This window comes from Eutrigla gurnardus, assembly GCF_963514095.1.
Source record: "Eutrigla gurnardus genome assembly, chromosome: 15".
In the NCBI taxonomy this organism is placed as follows: domain Eukaryota; kingdom Metazoa; phylum Chordata; class Actinopteri; order Perciformes; family Triglidae; genus Eutrigla; species Eutrigla gurnardus.
In genome coordinates this window covers 5,808,179-5,823,013 of record NC_139938.1, presented here as the reverse complement: position 1 = coordinate 5,823,013, position 14,835 = coordinate 5,808,179, and the positions used below count along the sequence as shown (strand labels likewise).

The 14,835-nt window shown below is 43.7% G+C and overlaps 1 protein-coding gene across 2 annotated transcripts in view; it reads left to right on the top strand.

The window, feature by feature from the left end:
• Positions 1-9,705: 9,705 nt before the first annotated feature.
• Positions 9,706-14,835, top strand: part of gabrb4 (gamma-aminobutyric acid type A receptor subunit beta4) — a 45,977-nt gene continuing 40,847 nt past the window's right edge. For both annotated transcript variants that reach the window (XM_084029796.1, XM_084029795.1), the window contains exons 1-2: positions 9,706-10,692; positions 12,704-12,798. In XM_084029796.1, coding sequence (XP_083885922.1) covers positions 10,472-10,692; positions 12,704-12,798 — 316 coding nt within the window. In that variant the 5' untranslated portion in view covers positions 9,706-10,471. The remainder of the gene's footprint in view (positions 10,693-12,703; positions 12,799-14,835) is intronic.

The window sequence follows — 14,835 nt, the reverse complement described above, 5'->3', positions numbered from 1 at the left end:
CGGATCTGGAGTTTTGCTGAATCACATGTACCTTGTGTGTAATGCTCCGTTCACTGTTAACTCGCTCTGTCATTTAGCACTAATATCAAATTCACAAAAGAACCTGAGGTTTCCTTTACTAAACCAGCAACACAAAAAGAGGAAGGTAGCTTTTAAACCTCCTGAAATATAATCAATTTCACTGACATTTCATCTCAACAGAACACTGTTTTATTTGAATTCTTCAGCTTTATTAATTTGGGGAATACATTTTCTATTGAAAAGTCAAATTTATGTTAATTTCGGGATTGTGTGCCACATGTCCAGATATTCATGATGACAGAGAGGCGGCGATAACACAGAGGCTCAAGGTCAGCGTGCAACCGGAGCGGATTCAAAAGCGAATATCAGGCTGAATAATGTCTGCAATAAATAACGGCTCCACATTACTGTAAAGGGGTAATAAGTAAGATTTTACTGCCCCGTCGCTGAAAATGACCATAATATATCTGTGGTGGCTTGATGGGAGTATTGATCAATACCAGTGAATCAACACAGCTCACCAGGTGCCCAGATATTCTCTCCACTTTGGAAGTGAAGCTTCCTGATTGTTGGAATATGCTCACTTCCATTTTCACCTGCTTCAAGATGGCGGACGGTGTTATGAGCCACTGTCGAGACATTTTGTTCTCGAAGCAGAAATAGAGCCTTTCCTTGCGTTACTGCATATATCCAATCATTGGATTTTCTTCTTGCGACTCCACTCCCAGGTGGCTCAGGTGGCAAATAATTGAGAGTTCTCGATGTGACTTTATGTCACAGCTGGATGTGGTTATTCTGGAGGTGTGGTCGGTGGAGACACGAGGACGGTGGTGAGAACCTCCTGCTTGCTGCAAGACAGTGAGACGAGTCACAGACACTGATAAAGCTGTGTACTTTCCTGATGTATTCAGAGATGGGTTCTATTTGTGTCAGTCTGGCTCTGAAGGCGCTAAATGCTTCATCGTAGCCTTTGTTTCAAGGATGAACATGATGAGTTTGATGTGTGATCTTTCCTTTTAATTGAATATTTAATAAAGAATGTGATTGTCACCCTGTCACATGCTTTTTTTTTTTTCTTTGAGACTTGGAATTTACATTCAGTATAAAAAAAGGAGGATTTTAAGAAGTCTCTGTGCCCGACCAAAAAATAGTCCCACTCGAAAACCATATTGCTTTTACATGTTTTGTATGGATTAAACATGCCAGATATCATAACATATTAATTAGTAGGATTTAAAGGCACTGGTAGGTGCAGAGGCATGCTAGTTCTTACCCCCCGTTTCCAGTCTTTATGCTAAGCTAAGCTAACAAGCTGGCTGTATATTTACTGTACAGGCATGAGATTGAATAGATCATCTCATCTAACTTTCAGCAAGAAATTATATAAGCATATTTTCCAAAATGTCATCAAATTGTAATTTTGGTGTCTGGTTGAATTCCTACCAGGTGGGTAACAACCAAAGTATGTCCGTAACATTTGAGATCCATTGCTTCTAGCGGCCTCTTTGGCGGTAGATGGAACTGCAGGCGAGCCTCTGGGACCTCATCTCCCTCAGTGTCGACTGTCTCTCATCTGAGTGATGCCTTCAAATGCTCCACACTGAAAGGAGGTCCGTCGTTTTCCCTCGTTCTCCGGCGGTCACTCTGCATTCTGCTTTTTCTTGGGACTGGAAGTTGAATGGTCTTCTTTCTCTGCCTGTTGATCCTGCATTGTGAGTCAGCAGTAATGAAATGTACCTGGCTGTGCCGGTCAAACACTTTAGAGAGGGAGCCTGACTCAGCAGTTGGAAGTTACCGATTTCCAATTACAATGAAACGCAGCATACTTCTGTGAGTAGCTCCACCTGGGAGACCAACCGCTGCTGACTGACGGAAACGGCTAAAACTCATTTTGAATTTTGCGCGCAAAATCTTTGATTAGTCTAAACATTGAGAGAGAAAAGGCTTAAAAATGCACCTTTTAGCTGCATGCCACCCGTTACGCCTGGTGTGTAATGTCTTGCTATAAAAATCTGATAGTGTCCATCCATGGCTCATTTAGCATATAAGATGATATCTCTTCACGTACCTGCCCGACAAAGTCACAGAGCCTCCCACTAATTTGCTTTATGACTTACTCCTCTGTGCCCGCGTGATAAGCTATGATAGTCACCTAATCTTGTAAGTTCTTGGCAGCTGTGAGCCATCTCATCAATTAAAAATTCCCAGCGGAGGATTGGGTCCCAAAAGGAATTACTAAAAAATTCTTATCCAATTATGATCTGCTTGCAGCGGTATAATTACACTTGACCACAGTTCGTCCCGCCGTGTCACGAGGGGATTGCTGAAGTCCATCTTGTTTTAATTAACCTGGAGGAATGTGGCTCAAAACCTGAGCAGGGCCACCGCGTTGGTCAGAGCTCAAGCTGGGAATCGGCGGATCCCGTGTCAGCCCCGACCCGTGACACTTCCTGGCTGGTTATAGCCGATGTTTGTTGATTCCTGAAAATGCCTTAAATTAATTTCCGTCAGGTGAATGTGAACTCCGGATGTGATCGTGTTCATTGTGGCCATTTGACTACATTTTCACGCTTCAGTCGGACTTAATTTCTACGCCGGCACAAACAAAACGCAACATCACCTCTTTAGGTGTCGTTCAGCAAATCCTCGTCTGTAGTGAAAAGAAATTTAACACGAAACCACGAAAAACGAGGCAACTCAAGATACCGAACATGAAAATAAAATAATAAACTCAGACGTGAAGCCTGGAAAAAAACGTATGCGGTTGCCATGTTATGTAGAGTATGTACCTGTAAAAATGGAGCATGCTACACACTCTACATCAAGCCTAATGGACAGGACACATGCTGATGGAATGTGGCTCAGTTCCTGGGAGAATTCCTTGCTCTTGTTTCTGATTGGAGGAGAAAATGAAAAAGAAAAAAACGCAACCTCAAGTGAATGAGAACCTTTTAGTCCAAAATGGACAGAAGGTCACGTAGTTTTCTACAAGTTCAAAAAAAAAGAGGCTTATCTGCATTTCAATGTTTCTGCTCGTCCCTGTTTATCTTTTCTATTTGTCTGCTTGTTTACTGAACACTCTGCGCCCGCTGCACCTACAGTTCCTTGCATCGCCATGCTAACGGCCCTTTATGGACCTAAAAGCCTTTCAATGCATCTCAAAATATTTATGAATCTAAATACAGTTATTTTGCTCCAGCAACTGAGTGCCGGCGGTGAATGCTGCAGGAACCGACCTATAGAGTCATATTTGCAGAGTCAAGCATAAAAGTCCATTTGGGCAGCGCGAGAGACTATTGACTCTCTATTGGGAGGATGGCTAATGGCACTAAAAGAACATGTTTTTATGTGGAAGTGGAATAGGTTATCCCACCATGGTCCATGGTTTACTGTGCCACCTATTTTGAAAGCGCGGGCAGGAGTGTAGAATCTTAAGGGACAAATAATTATTGCATGTACGTGTGTGTTTGTGCAGCCACGCATGTTTTTTGTGTTTATTTGTAAAGAAAATTCGTATTTGAGAGCGTAATAAACATCGCGGCCCTCAATCTATTCCTTCTTTCTCAGCTCAACCACGAGACACATTGCCTTAGGTCTGTTTCATATTGTGAATTAATTATTCTTTGCTGGGATTGTGTTAGAGCGTGCATGTGTGTGTGTGTTTTTGTGTGTGTGTGTACACTTTGTTATTGCAAAGGAAATGACAGAGCATCATATTATTTCCCATCTACCACATCCAGACCTCATATTTTTTGAATGCATTAACTCCATGGCTATTGCAAATGCATCTCCAATGCCAATCACATTCCTTTTGAATTTCAAAGATGGAGAGAGACAGTGAGAGAGAGGAGGACTGTGGGGGTTGTTGAGGGTGCAAGGTGGCTACTCCTCACTCTTTGTGGCTCCGTGCTTGTTTAAAAAGAATAAAACAAAATGAAAGGAATCTTAAATGCAGCTATGTGCACTGGAAAGCCTCTGCTTGCTGAATTTTAAAATACCTTTGGCACCATTGTTTTTTTTTTTTTTTTTCCCTCCTGTGTGTATACAAGCTGCAAGCAGTCACGCAGCTGTTTCCATGGCAATATCTATCTGTGTGAGGAATTCATTAACCCTTTCTCGTAGGAGTTCCGTGTAGAAATCCCACGTAGAATACAGATAGGAAAAAGAGGAAGGGATGCTACGCAGCTATTTTTGACGAAATGCTACTATTTCTGAAAATGCTACGTCTCTGGTGAATCCGTGTTTGCTCTCGGTGTTGATGGCCGTTTCCGTGTTATGGACACGACTGGAGGTTGTTGCATCAGGCTTTGACATTTGAATTTAAGGAAAACTGAAATGAGGACACTTTGAATGCAAATAAGGGAATTACACGAGTTGCCCTTTTGCCAGAGGAATAAGAGAATGACCAAACGAAGCCTCTGCCTCGCAGCTTTAAGCTGTCCTCCCAGAGAGAAATATGTTGAGACGGCGTTTGACAAAAGATAAATCAATGGTATGCCGAAATCTACCTCGCTGAAAGACAGCGTAGTATAAAAAATACATAGAAAAAACCCCACGAGGAATCTATGACATGAACATGCAGACAGCATGTACCTACTCACACATGCAAAGACAAACAAGCACACTTACATCCATACTCATTCTCAAGAGGGGGAGAGAGGGAACGCCGTTACCCACTAAAGACCTCGCCGGACGACGTCCGCATCACGGACGACGTCCGCATCACGGACGTGCCGTTTTCTGAAATTGATCAACCATTGAGAAGATTAACCCCGTGTCAGACCTTTACAAACGCTTAATTAATTATTTTCATTGTATCAATAAAAAGGCCACGAGGGCCTGGTTAAATATGCGCCGGCCCAAATGTTCGAGGAATGAAATGCACTGCCGAGTTGCAAAGGGACACGGGTGAGGTGTGGGACGGAATTACAGATCCGCATTAGTGTTTGTCCTCCATCAATAGCTATTTAGCATCGAGTGTTGCCTCGCCCATGCTAATTCTGGAGCCGGGAAGCCATGTGACTTGTTTTGAGATGTGCGGGGACGGATGAGTGTTTCAGGTCATCTAGTCGTGTGCCGCCCCCGCCTCTTAGTTTCCTCGCTGGGAAGGACGAACAGGTAGACTGCGCCCGGCGGCGCATGCAAACACACAAAATGCAAAGAATTTTTTTTTTTTAACACAGGGCGATGTGTCAGAGGGGTGACACGGCTAACCTTTGCTCAGTCTGATTAGTGTTGCTCAGACCCCTTGAGGACAAGCACCTCATGTCATCATTATTGATCGGTTTTAAATATGTATTACAATTTTCCCCCTGCCTTTTTCTTCAAGGGCCACGGCTTCCTTGTTTACGCTTAATCGGGATACGTTCGTTAATTTCCAATTATGTCGGAACATTGGTACATCGCTGTGAGCAATTTAACGTCAGGATCGAGCAACGGAGCGTGGAACAAAGTAGTGTACGTTAAAGCTGGATGTCTTTCATTTTTATGGCCGCGTTTAATAACGGCAAATGGATGTCATTCAGTCTGAAGATTTCCATCTGCCATGCTGTAGTACCCCACACGCAGTATAATGATCAATAGTGGATATTATTCATGTGATGCATCAGGCGGGCTTGTTTACATCATTGTGTTTTTTTCTTCCCCCCAGCAGAAACCTGATGTGGACAAAGCGGAAGCATTAGCGTGCGTTTTCCTGCTCTCCTGTGTGCTTCATGTGGTTCGAGCTTCAACAGCGCTCCTCACAAGTACTTGGAACATTGTGGTGCAGTTCAGCCTCAACGAGGAATGCGTTGCACTTTGATTGGGCTTTGGGCTACGGTAGCATAGCAACAATTGCTTCAGAGCCGTGTCTTTTCAAAAGCCTCCGATCTCATCGCCGCGCTCGATGAATGGCGTGGCGTACATTGAAGTCGAACCTTCATTTTCCCTGAAAGCTGGCCCGGGTGCGCGGCCACACAGCGGGGAGGTGAGCTCTTGCAGCGCTGCTTTGACCTGCCGGTGTGATCGGGGTGTGAGATACCACGGTGAACAGTGGATAGGCATGTTTAGTCATGCGGCGCGTACATGCGGCATCTCTGCACGGATTAAAGCTGGTTCACCTGCCATCAGGCTCCCGTTTACAGAAGCTGGCACAGCTCTTGCAGAGTTCCCACGTTTTAACTTGACTCTGACTCGATTGGTCGTAGAATGAGGTCGGGAGTCGGAAAGGTCAACTTCTAATTTGAGATGAGTTTGGCTTGTGTGTGGCCTGGAGGATGGAGAAAAGAAGGCCTGTGGATCTAATCTTAAAGTATGGAAGCTTTATATTAAATGTGTTTGTGATAAGCAGGTGTATTTATCTTTTACAGTATGATTTTTAACACAGGAATGTAAGAAACTAATGCAATTAAAGGAGATGTGATTGACACACCACGGCCCATCTATACCAGGTAAGTCGAGGCTTAACACAATGCAGAATAGACACAGGTCATCAGGTTCAGGCGGCCTCTGTCTCTCCAGGGAGGTTCCCCTGCTCTGTTTTTCCAAACCAAAGTGAGGCGGCCGTGATTCCGATTTGATTCAACCGGTGAAGAAGAGCCCTAGTCACAGACCGCGTTGCCTTAGAGGAAGCTCCTTCACAAGAAGCCTTGATTGTCTTCTCTAATCACAGGGAGTACACAAAGTCCCACAACACATTAAAGCGAACCCTCATTAAGTCGGCCCCTTTTATAAAACATATATTCACTTCTGTCACGGGCGGATGCAGAAGTCGCGTGAAAGAAAATGGACGAAACGCACACCGAAACAACTCCAAACACGTCGGTTAAACAGATCATCTGTTACTCCGTCGATCGGGGTGTTTGACAGATATGAACCGCAAGAGGAGGCAGGGTGTGACTGGAAGGCACCAATGCATTAACCATGTGATACTATTTATATCGTAGGGAGCATGGGTGACCCAGTAACTCACATGTCTTATGCAACATATGAATGGAGCAAAAAAAAAAAAGAAAAGCGCATGGTACATCTCAGGGGCTTGGATCTCCTTGTCATAGATGCCGATCAAAGTTAATTGCAGTAATCAGTGAATGCACTATTGTGAGCCAGAGAAGGATGACGGCGGACTGAGCATGCCCAGAGATCGAAGGGATCCAGCTAGCATGGTGCCACGCCGGTTCTAGCTCCTTATTGCGCTCCATTATGACACCGTTATGACGCTCTATAATAAACCTATGGGAGATGGACTGTCTTCAAAGAATACATATACGGACAAGTCTGCTTTTTCAGCAATTATCCAGCACGCAATTACCGTTGCCTTGGCACCTATGCATGAATAGACTGATTAAAAAAAAAAAAAAACGACGTCAAGCTAGTTTATTCTCAAACTGCCGGGTGAATAATTTGCATTTAAATCACTGAATCCCATTTTGAAAACCACTGTGGTACTAGTTAAGTGTCTGGCACGGATCGAGAGGTGAAAGCCCGCTGAATTACTCGGTTTAAAAGGTTACAAACAAACATACAGGGTTCTCTCCATTTAGGGACTGAACCAAAATGATTGGAGGGGGGTTGTTTCTGGGGTTTTTTTAAACAACAACAACTCTCCAGGGTTATTAACATTTGTTTGGATCCTCCCTTTGACTTATAAAAAGATTCAACATCCTCCCCATAATTTCTCAACTCTAAGCTAATTTAAAGCTTAATATGTTAATGCTACAATTATTTTTACATAACCCAGATCACACACACTGAACAGAGACGTATTACAGTAGAACAGAGTGGGTTGTGTTGAAGATGTATTTAGGTTTGATCAAATAATGCTTTATTATTATTATTATTATTATGACTTTATAGTCAGGCAGAATAAAGTTAAAGCGACTGTTGGCGAGTGAGGAGCCGAGATACTGAGATTGTTGGCAAAATGCACCTTGAGGAATCATTAAAACCACAAAATCTGTTTCTTATGTCACTTCTTTCGTTTTATCAGTAAGAAAAGAAAAAAAATGACAAATAGAAATCTGGGGCATGGAAAAATTAAACATTCTCCCTTCCTCTCCCCCAAATTTCAGACCCCCCTGAATTTGTTCACTCATTAGTTCACTCAGTGTTGCAAGTAAGGAGCACACCAGTCAGCACGTTTTTGAGATCGCAGGCAAATAGTCTTTAAGATGTTAATTGATTTACTAAAGGGGCGACTGACTCTTCCCAAAGCTCCAACACACATCTCACGGTCCTCTTCTCTTTTTTGCTTTTTGTCAAACAATTGTCTCATACGTCACACCGGATCTTTCACACTGATCTTACTAAGTTAGTTTCGGATACTTTGATACAGATGTACAGCCATGAAACTGTAACACAGTGGGGCTATGAAGTGTGAAATCCAGTGTGTGTCTTGCGGCTCATGTTATGTTAATGACTCACCCTTGGGTGCCAGGTCATGGTCGGTCTTTCCAGTCCGGTTTATAGGCCATATCTCTTCCAGAGCTTGAACAAAGAAAAGCCAAACTATGAATGTATAATTCTACTTGTTTCACGTTTGCATTTACACTGAAATAAGACGTAAAACATTATTGTTCAACCCAGAAACAAACAGAACTTTCTTCCTTTGTGAAGTCATAACCTCTTTGTTCAGTGCTGTGACATCACGATGGGAGAGACAAACTGAATGTTCCTCATGTGGCTGTGGAGGACAGCAGATACCTGTTGAGTATTAACATGTTTCCAAACTACATATCGGGCTGTGAAGTGATCGATTCATCACAGTGGGCCTGACAGTGATGGTGATGATGAGGACTTGGACAATGATGATGAAGCAAAAGTGGCGTGATTGTGATATCCCTACACGCCACGTTTCCCGTCCATGTATTATTGTAGACTAAATGCCCCCCCCCCCCCCCCCCCCCCCTATCATAACAGAAATGGCTCCATGGTACATCAGTTGCTGTCTGCTTTTGTCCCACTGACACCCCAGCGGTGACAGCATCGGGTCTACTCCTTTAAATGAGCCTTTGCGCATAGCCTTCGAATCACCACAACTGCATCGGCGCTGGCTGGGTTGCTTAGCAACTGGACAGCACAGAGATCCCTGAAGAAAACCTCCTCCTCTGTATAAAACACAAGCTCGTGCGATTTCTTGAATTGTGCTGTTGCGCGTTAGCAATTTCCAGTAAGGACGTCCGTGTTTCTAACACCAAAGAGCGACTCCTGGGTTCGTCATGTGGAATTAAATGAATAAAAAGAATAATTTTTTTCTTTCTTTCTTTCTTTCTTTCTTTTTTTTTTTAAAGGATCGCGCGTGTTCATGTTGCGCGCGGGTGCGTACGCGCGTGTTTCCAAATTGTGGCAAAGTGGAAGAAATGCGCGAAAAGGCGCCGGCAACACACTCGCAGCATCCTAATGTGTTTCAGGGGGAATAGACAGACGATTCAGCGCATGAACAGGCTGTCGCTAAGGAATTCACCTTAGGTGTCCCCCCCCCCCTCCTCTCTCTCCCTCTCTCCCCCCCAGTAGGCTAGGACATCATTTTAATTTCAGCCAAGAACTAAAAAAAAAAAAAAAAAAGCACCGAGAGGAGACCAGATTTTGCCCGTCGCGCCTCTTCGGACTGTTGCATGTCTGTCATTTGTTCGGCGTTTCGCGGAGACGAGCGGACCTCATTAACGTGTTGAAACGCCATTTACCGTCGGGCAGCGGAGCCAAGTGGACTTTCCAGAGAGGCTTTTTGCATCTCCGATGTGATCTCGGACGCTGTGATACATGCATTGGCGTATAAGGGGCCATCCATATTTCTCGGCATCTCATTTTTTTTTTCCACCAGAGGAGTGATATAGCCTGCTCTGACGTCTGCATCAGATATTACCCAGTGCTTTTTTCTCTCCTTTTTTTTCAATGTGCATTTTCCCCTCAGTGACTTTGCGCTGATCTACATCATCATCAGCAGCAGCAACGGGGGTGGGTGGGGGGGGCAAAAAAAAAAAAGGGAATGAAGATTTCATTTTTCTTTTTTTTAAACCCACCGCTCCCCTTCAGCCGACCAGCGTTTCCAGCTCAAACAAATATCTTTTAACAACATCACGTTGTGGAATAGTCTGGCGCCGGAGCCTCGCTGGAACCATGCCTCTTCTGCAGATTTGGACTGGGAAATTTCATCCACCAATTTGATCCTCAAAGAGGCTGCTGCTCAGTCATTCATGCCAGTGTTTGTTTGTTTTTTAAGGGGAAGAATACTTGCCATCACTTTAAAAAGTATTTGTGTGTGTGAGGTTTTCTTTTCTTTTTTTTTTTTTGTTTGTTTTTTTTTTATATTTGAGCAAGATGTCTGATCTTCTGGTGTTGGTCGAGGGGCTCTGTGACCTGCACGGATTTCCATAGCCGGGGAAACAGCGGGGGCCAATTACGAGATTTTTTTTTAAAACAAACAAACAAAAAACAACAACAACCAAGAAGCCTATTTTAATGAAGACATCGCATGCGTAGATGTAGACTAGATCCTTCGACATTTTTAAAAAGGCAATTCTTTTTTTTTAATTGCCAGTTTTTACTTTGTGCATTTCCTGGAGGACCACTGGACTGGTTGGATTATAGAAACTATATATACGGATTTGTGGAGATGTTGGGTCGTCAAGAAGATAAATTATGTGGAATTTTCTCTGCTCTGGCGGCTTTGTCCTTCTTCTGCTTTGTTCAAAGGTAAGAAAACGACGTTTAGAGGAGAAAAAAAAAAAAAAAAAACGAAAAAATCTTTCACACCAATAGACGTGATTGCCGCTCAATAGAAGGCTGAGATGTGGCAAATCGCATAAACGGGGCACCCAGGCCTGCTTATTAGGGGCATTGCTGCCCATGTATTAGACGCCGCTGTGGCGCGCGCGAGCGTAAAAACATGCGCATGCACGGCATCAAGGCTATTGTGAAACGTAACCTACTCCCGATATCAAAATGGGCAAAACCATATGTCTACTGGAAAGGGCGACTCTCAGTAGGACGGTGCCTTAAAATGCCAGACCTCAGTAGTGCTGGCCGATGATTAGCTGATAGGATCGATCAGCCGACGATCGATTGATTACTCCAGGGTAAGCAGCTGGACGTACGAGTCTCCAGCGCTGAAGCAACACTGTCTGCAAGCCGACTTATTGTATTCATCTCCATAAACGCAAAGTAATATCCCTATTCATATCATCCCCCCTAATTGCTCATTTTATTGACAGGAAGCAAATCAATTAAAAATCGAAAAATAATCCCAGCAGGTCATCATCTGCTGTTGCGTTCAAGACAGGAGACAGGGTGTAGGATTTAAACGTTTTAATAAATAAGGTCTGGTCTAGTTCTTGAAATCTAGTTGTATGAATTACTGCACAGGCCCTTAAGAACCCCATCACAGTCCCGATCCCCCGGATCAATTCCTTTATTGTTTTGTTGTTAAAGGCCCTGATACGCATCCCTCGTGGCCTACTCCTTTTTTCCTGGGCTGCGGTAACCTACAGCCTCAGTTATGAGATCCAGGTGCTCACTGAGAACCGGGATGCCTTTCTTCTTTTTTTTTTTTTTTTGACATGTTGATCCCATTACAATAACCCGGAATAACAGACGGACGGGGCGTCATCTCGTCTGTGTTTCAGGTGTCGTTGATATTCACCTCGAAATGACGCTCTCGGGCGTCAAACCCACAAGTCCTGTAACCGGCCAGCTTGATGAACAGCTGCACTACCTATGAGCTAATTGAACGGTGCTTTCCCTGACTGAGCCGAGGGCGAGTGCTCCTATCAGGGGAGCAGGTTTAACCCACTTCCTCCCCTCTTTATCCCACCACCACCCTACGCTCGCTCCGCACCCTCCCCATTACAAGGAACCTCAGCTGGAGAGCCAGTCTCGGGTCAGGTGATGCAGGTCAGGGCACCAATGTTATAAGTGTCAGTCAGACTAGTGTGGACTATGTGTTCCTCCTGGGGGATAGTCTGTCTCCAGTCCAGGCTCAGACCAACGACCAGTGCCTCTGTTGGTGTGATGGGAGGCTGTGTTATAACACAGAGCTCATTTAAACATGCGAGTGAATATGACGAGCACCTATCTGGTGCGTGAGCGTTAAAAACTACAACATTCTTACTTTAAATGCCACATTTATGAGGCGCCGGCATCAATAAGAAGCTTGACAGGTGTATCATCATCATCACAGTCCTTCTACTGATTAGATGAATATACTGTAGGTGGGTTTACAAGGTGGGGGAACGCATACACAAGGCACTGTTTAGAACCGTCCCCATGACAACACAACAGGCAGCGTGCTTTTAATACATTCGTCTGACTGCAACATACAGAGAACACGACGTCTTCCAGCTAAAATCATTTTGCGGTGTGAATGTTTATTCAGTTAGGTGGCGAAAGCCTAGAATGCAACATTAAAACTGACTAAAGCGGAGAATGAAATACGACAAAAAGGGATGCATGGATGAATTTATGTGTTGGGTGTTGTTTGATCCTAAAGTCATCTTTCCCCTTTGTCAAAGCCTCGCCACGTCGGCGTGAGGGCCTCCTCTTCCAAGGTGGCGCTCATGTCATTAATGTTGAGAACAGAGAGTACGTGCAGCAATCGTTTATCGCACAATAGACGTGCTTGTAGAGAAACTAAAATGTCTGTTTTTTTCCCCTTCTCTTTCCTGCCACTGCTTAAAATGGCTCTTCCACTTGTGGTTTGTGCCCTCAGCTCTTCCACTGGAAGCACCGGAATGTCTGTGGCCAAGGCCACCGTGGACAAGTTACTGAAGGGATATGACATCCGTTTAAGGCCTGATTTTGGAGGTACGTGTTGCGGCGACATCCGTCTGTTGTCGAAGGGGGGGAATGTACAATGTCGGGGCGTGTGTGTGTTTGTGTGTGTGTGTGTGTGTGCACAACGATATTTACGAGTCATTCCTCTGAAATCTGTCGAAGAGAGAAGCCTGTGGCAAAATATAGGGAACGGCTTTGATGTGACTGCTACCATGTCATTACTATGCATCTATTCACATATCGAAGATGGCTGCTCCCAGAGAAGTAGGGCACACACGGAGAAAAGCAGTCAAACATTGTTGTTTTTTTTAAGACCAGGGATGTTAAATGTATTGATATTTCATACGATGCTGATTGGTGATGATTTCATGACGTCTTTGTGTAACATAGCAGTGTGTTTTTCTGAGCGTTTGATTTGCAGATCAGGGGAAAAGTACTTTTGCCCCATTAACTTTTATTGGAAATTGTGCATCTTTTACATCCGCTCTTTAGAACAATGGTTATTTTGATAATTGCTGAAAATAGAAGGCGTGTGGGGGGGGGAAACGAGTCGTTAGCGTATGTCATTCGGGCTGATTGTCTCGCTGAAACAATTTAACCAAGAAAGATGTTTAGAAAATAGTTGCATACCGGCCCATTGCTAATAGCTAATGATATATGACGATAACGGGCTACTTTATTGCAAAATTAAAGGTTTGAGGAAAAACTTTTTTTGTTTTTTTGCAAATGAACCATGGCACCTGTACGTACAATGTAAGGGATTCATTTAAAGAGGTTGTTTCCTGTTTCATCATTCTGACATTACATCACATTTACTGAAGACTTAACTCGACCACGTTGGTGGCTCTAATTAAACACAGTGTACGATTGTATCTATTCATTTTAGCTCCGGCTTTATTGCTCCTGCTGTACACACGTGTTTCAAAACTTTATATTCAGAAAAGCTCAGGGCTCTGTCCAAAAACAAAGGAGGCTTTTTACTTCCAGGTCACGTTAACGGAGTGCGATGATAATTTAATGAGAGCGAGCGACACTGTAGTCCGTACTTGAATTTGCTCCAGTTTGTTTGTTTCATGGTCAAGAATCGACCACATATGGAAATATATCAACACGCTCACTTGCAAAATGTATGAACGTCCCTCGTTTAGCCACGATGACTTACAATCTCAGAACAATAAGACATTTAACTCCCTGAAAAGAAATCACTTGGCAGTAGAGACAATGCGGCACGACTCACCTACACCGTATCAGAATATGCAATGCAGTCGGGCCGTGTGTAAAAGAGGCTAGACCACCTCGAACACATCACGTAATGATTACATGATACATCGTGATGTCCGTTGCCTCAAGAACTTCACATATTTAATTCACTCTGGCAGGTTGGCTTTTTTCTATAATGCTAAATAACATTTTCACATAAAGAATATTTTCATGTTTCAAACATTGAAGTTATACTTTGAGACAGAATTTGGCTGATTAACAGTACTTTTAGCTGATGGAATGTGATATGACTGTTTAATATATACTTTGCTCCGTTATCTTCTTTAACGGGCTGCAGGCAGCAGCTTGTCAGTCATGCGACGACATCACACTTGATGAGAATGAGAGCAAGCAGTGAAAAACATACAGCAGGTGCGCCTCCTCATATAACCTTCCTCTGGTTGGGTGCTCTGCCAAAAACAGATGCTCTGATGAAGGCTTATGTGCCAAAATGCCTGATGTTATTGTAAAAAAAATGTGTTGTAGTTGAGGTTACGTCTTCGTTCTGTGTGTTGGAGCGCTGCCATTCCAGAGTCGTTTCATAGATTCAGTGGACGGAAACGGGAGCGAGAGGAGACGATACGTCTCATTCACAACCGTTTCAGACTGCTGAATCAACCGTACCATGCTCAACAGGAGTTATGAACATTTCACGTCTAAGAATTTCAATTTGCAGCCAATTTCAGTCGGGGAATTATCACCTGCTTGCTTCTATGACATATTCATATCATATATTCGTACTCTGCCCCCACTAAAGGCATTTCAAAAAGCGCCTTCGTGACAGTTGACCGCATATTTAACTAATCT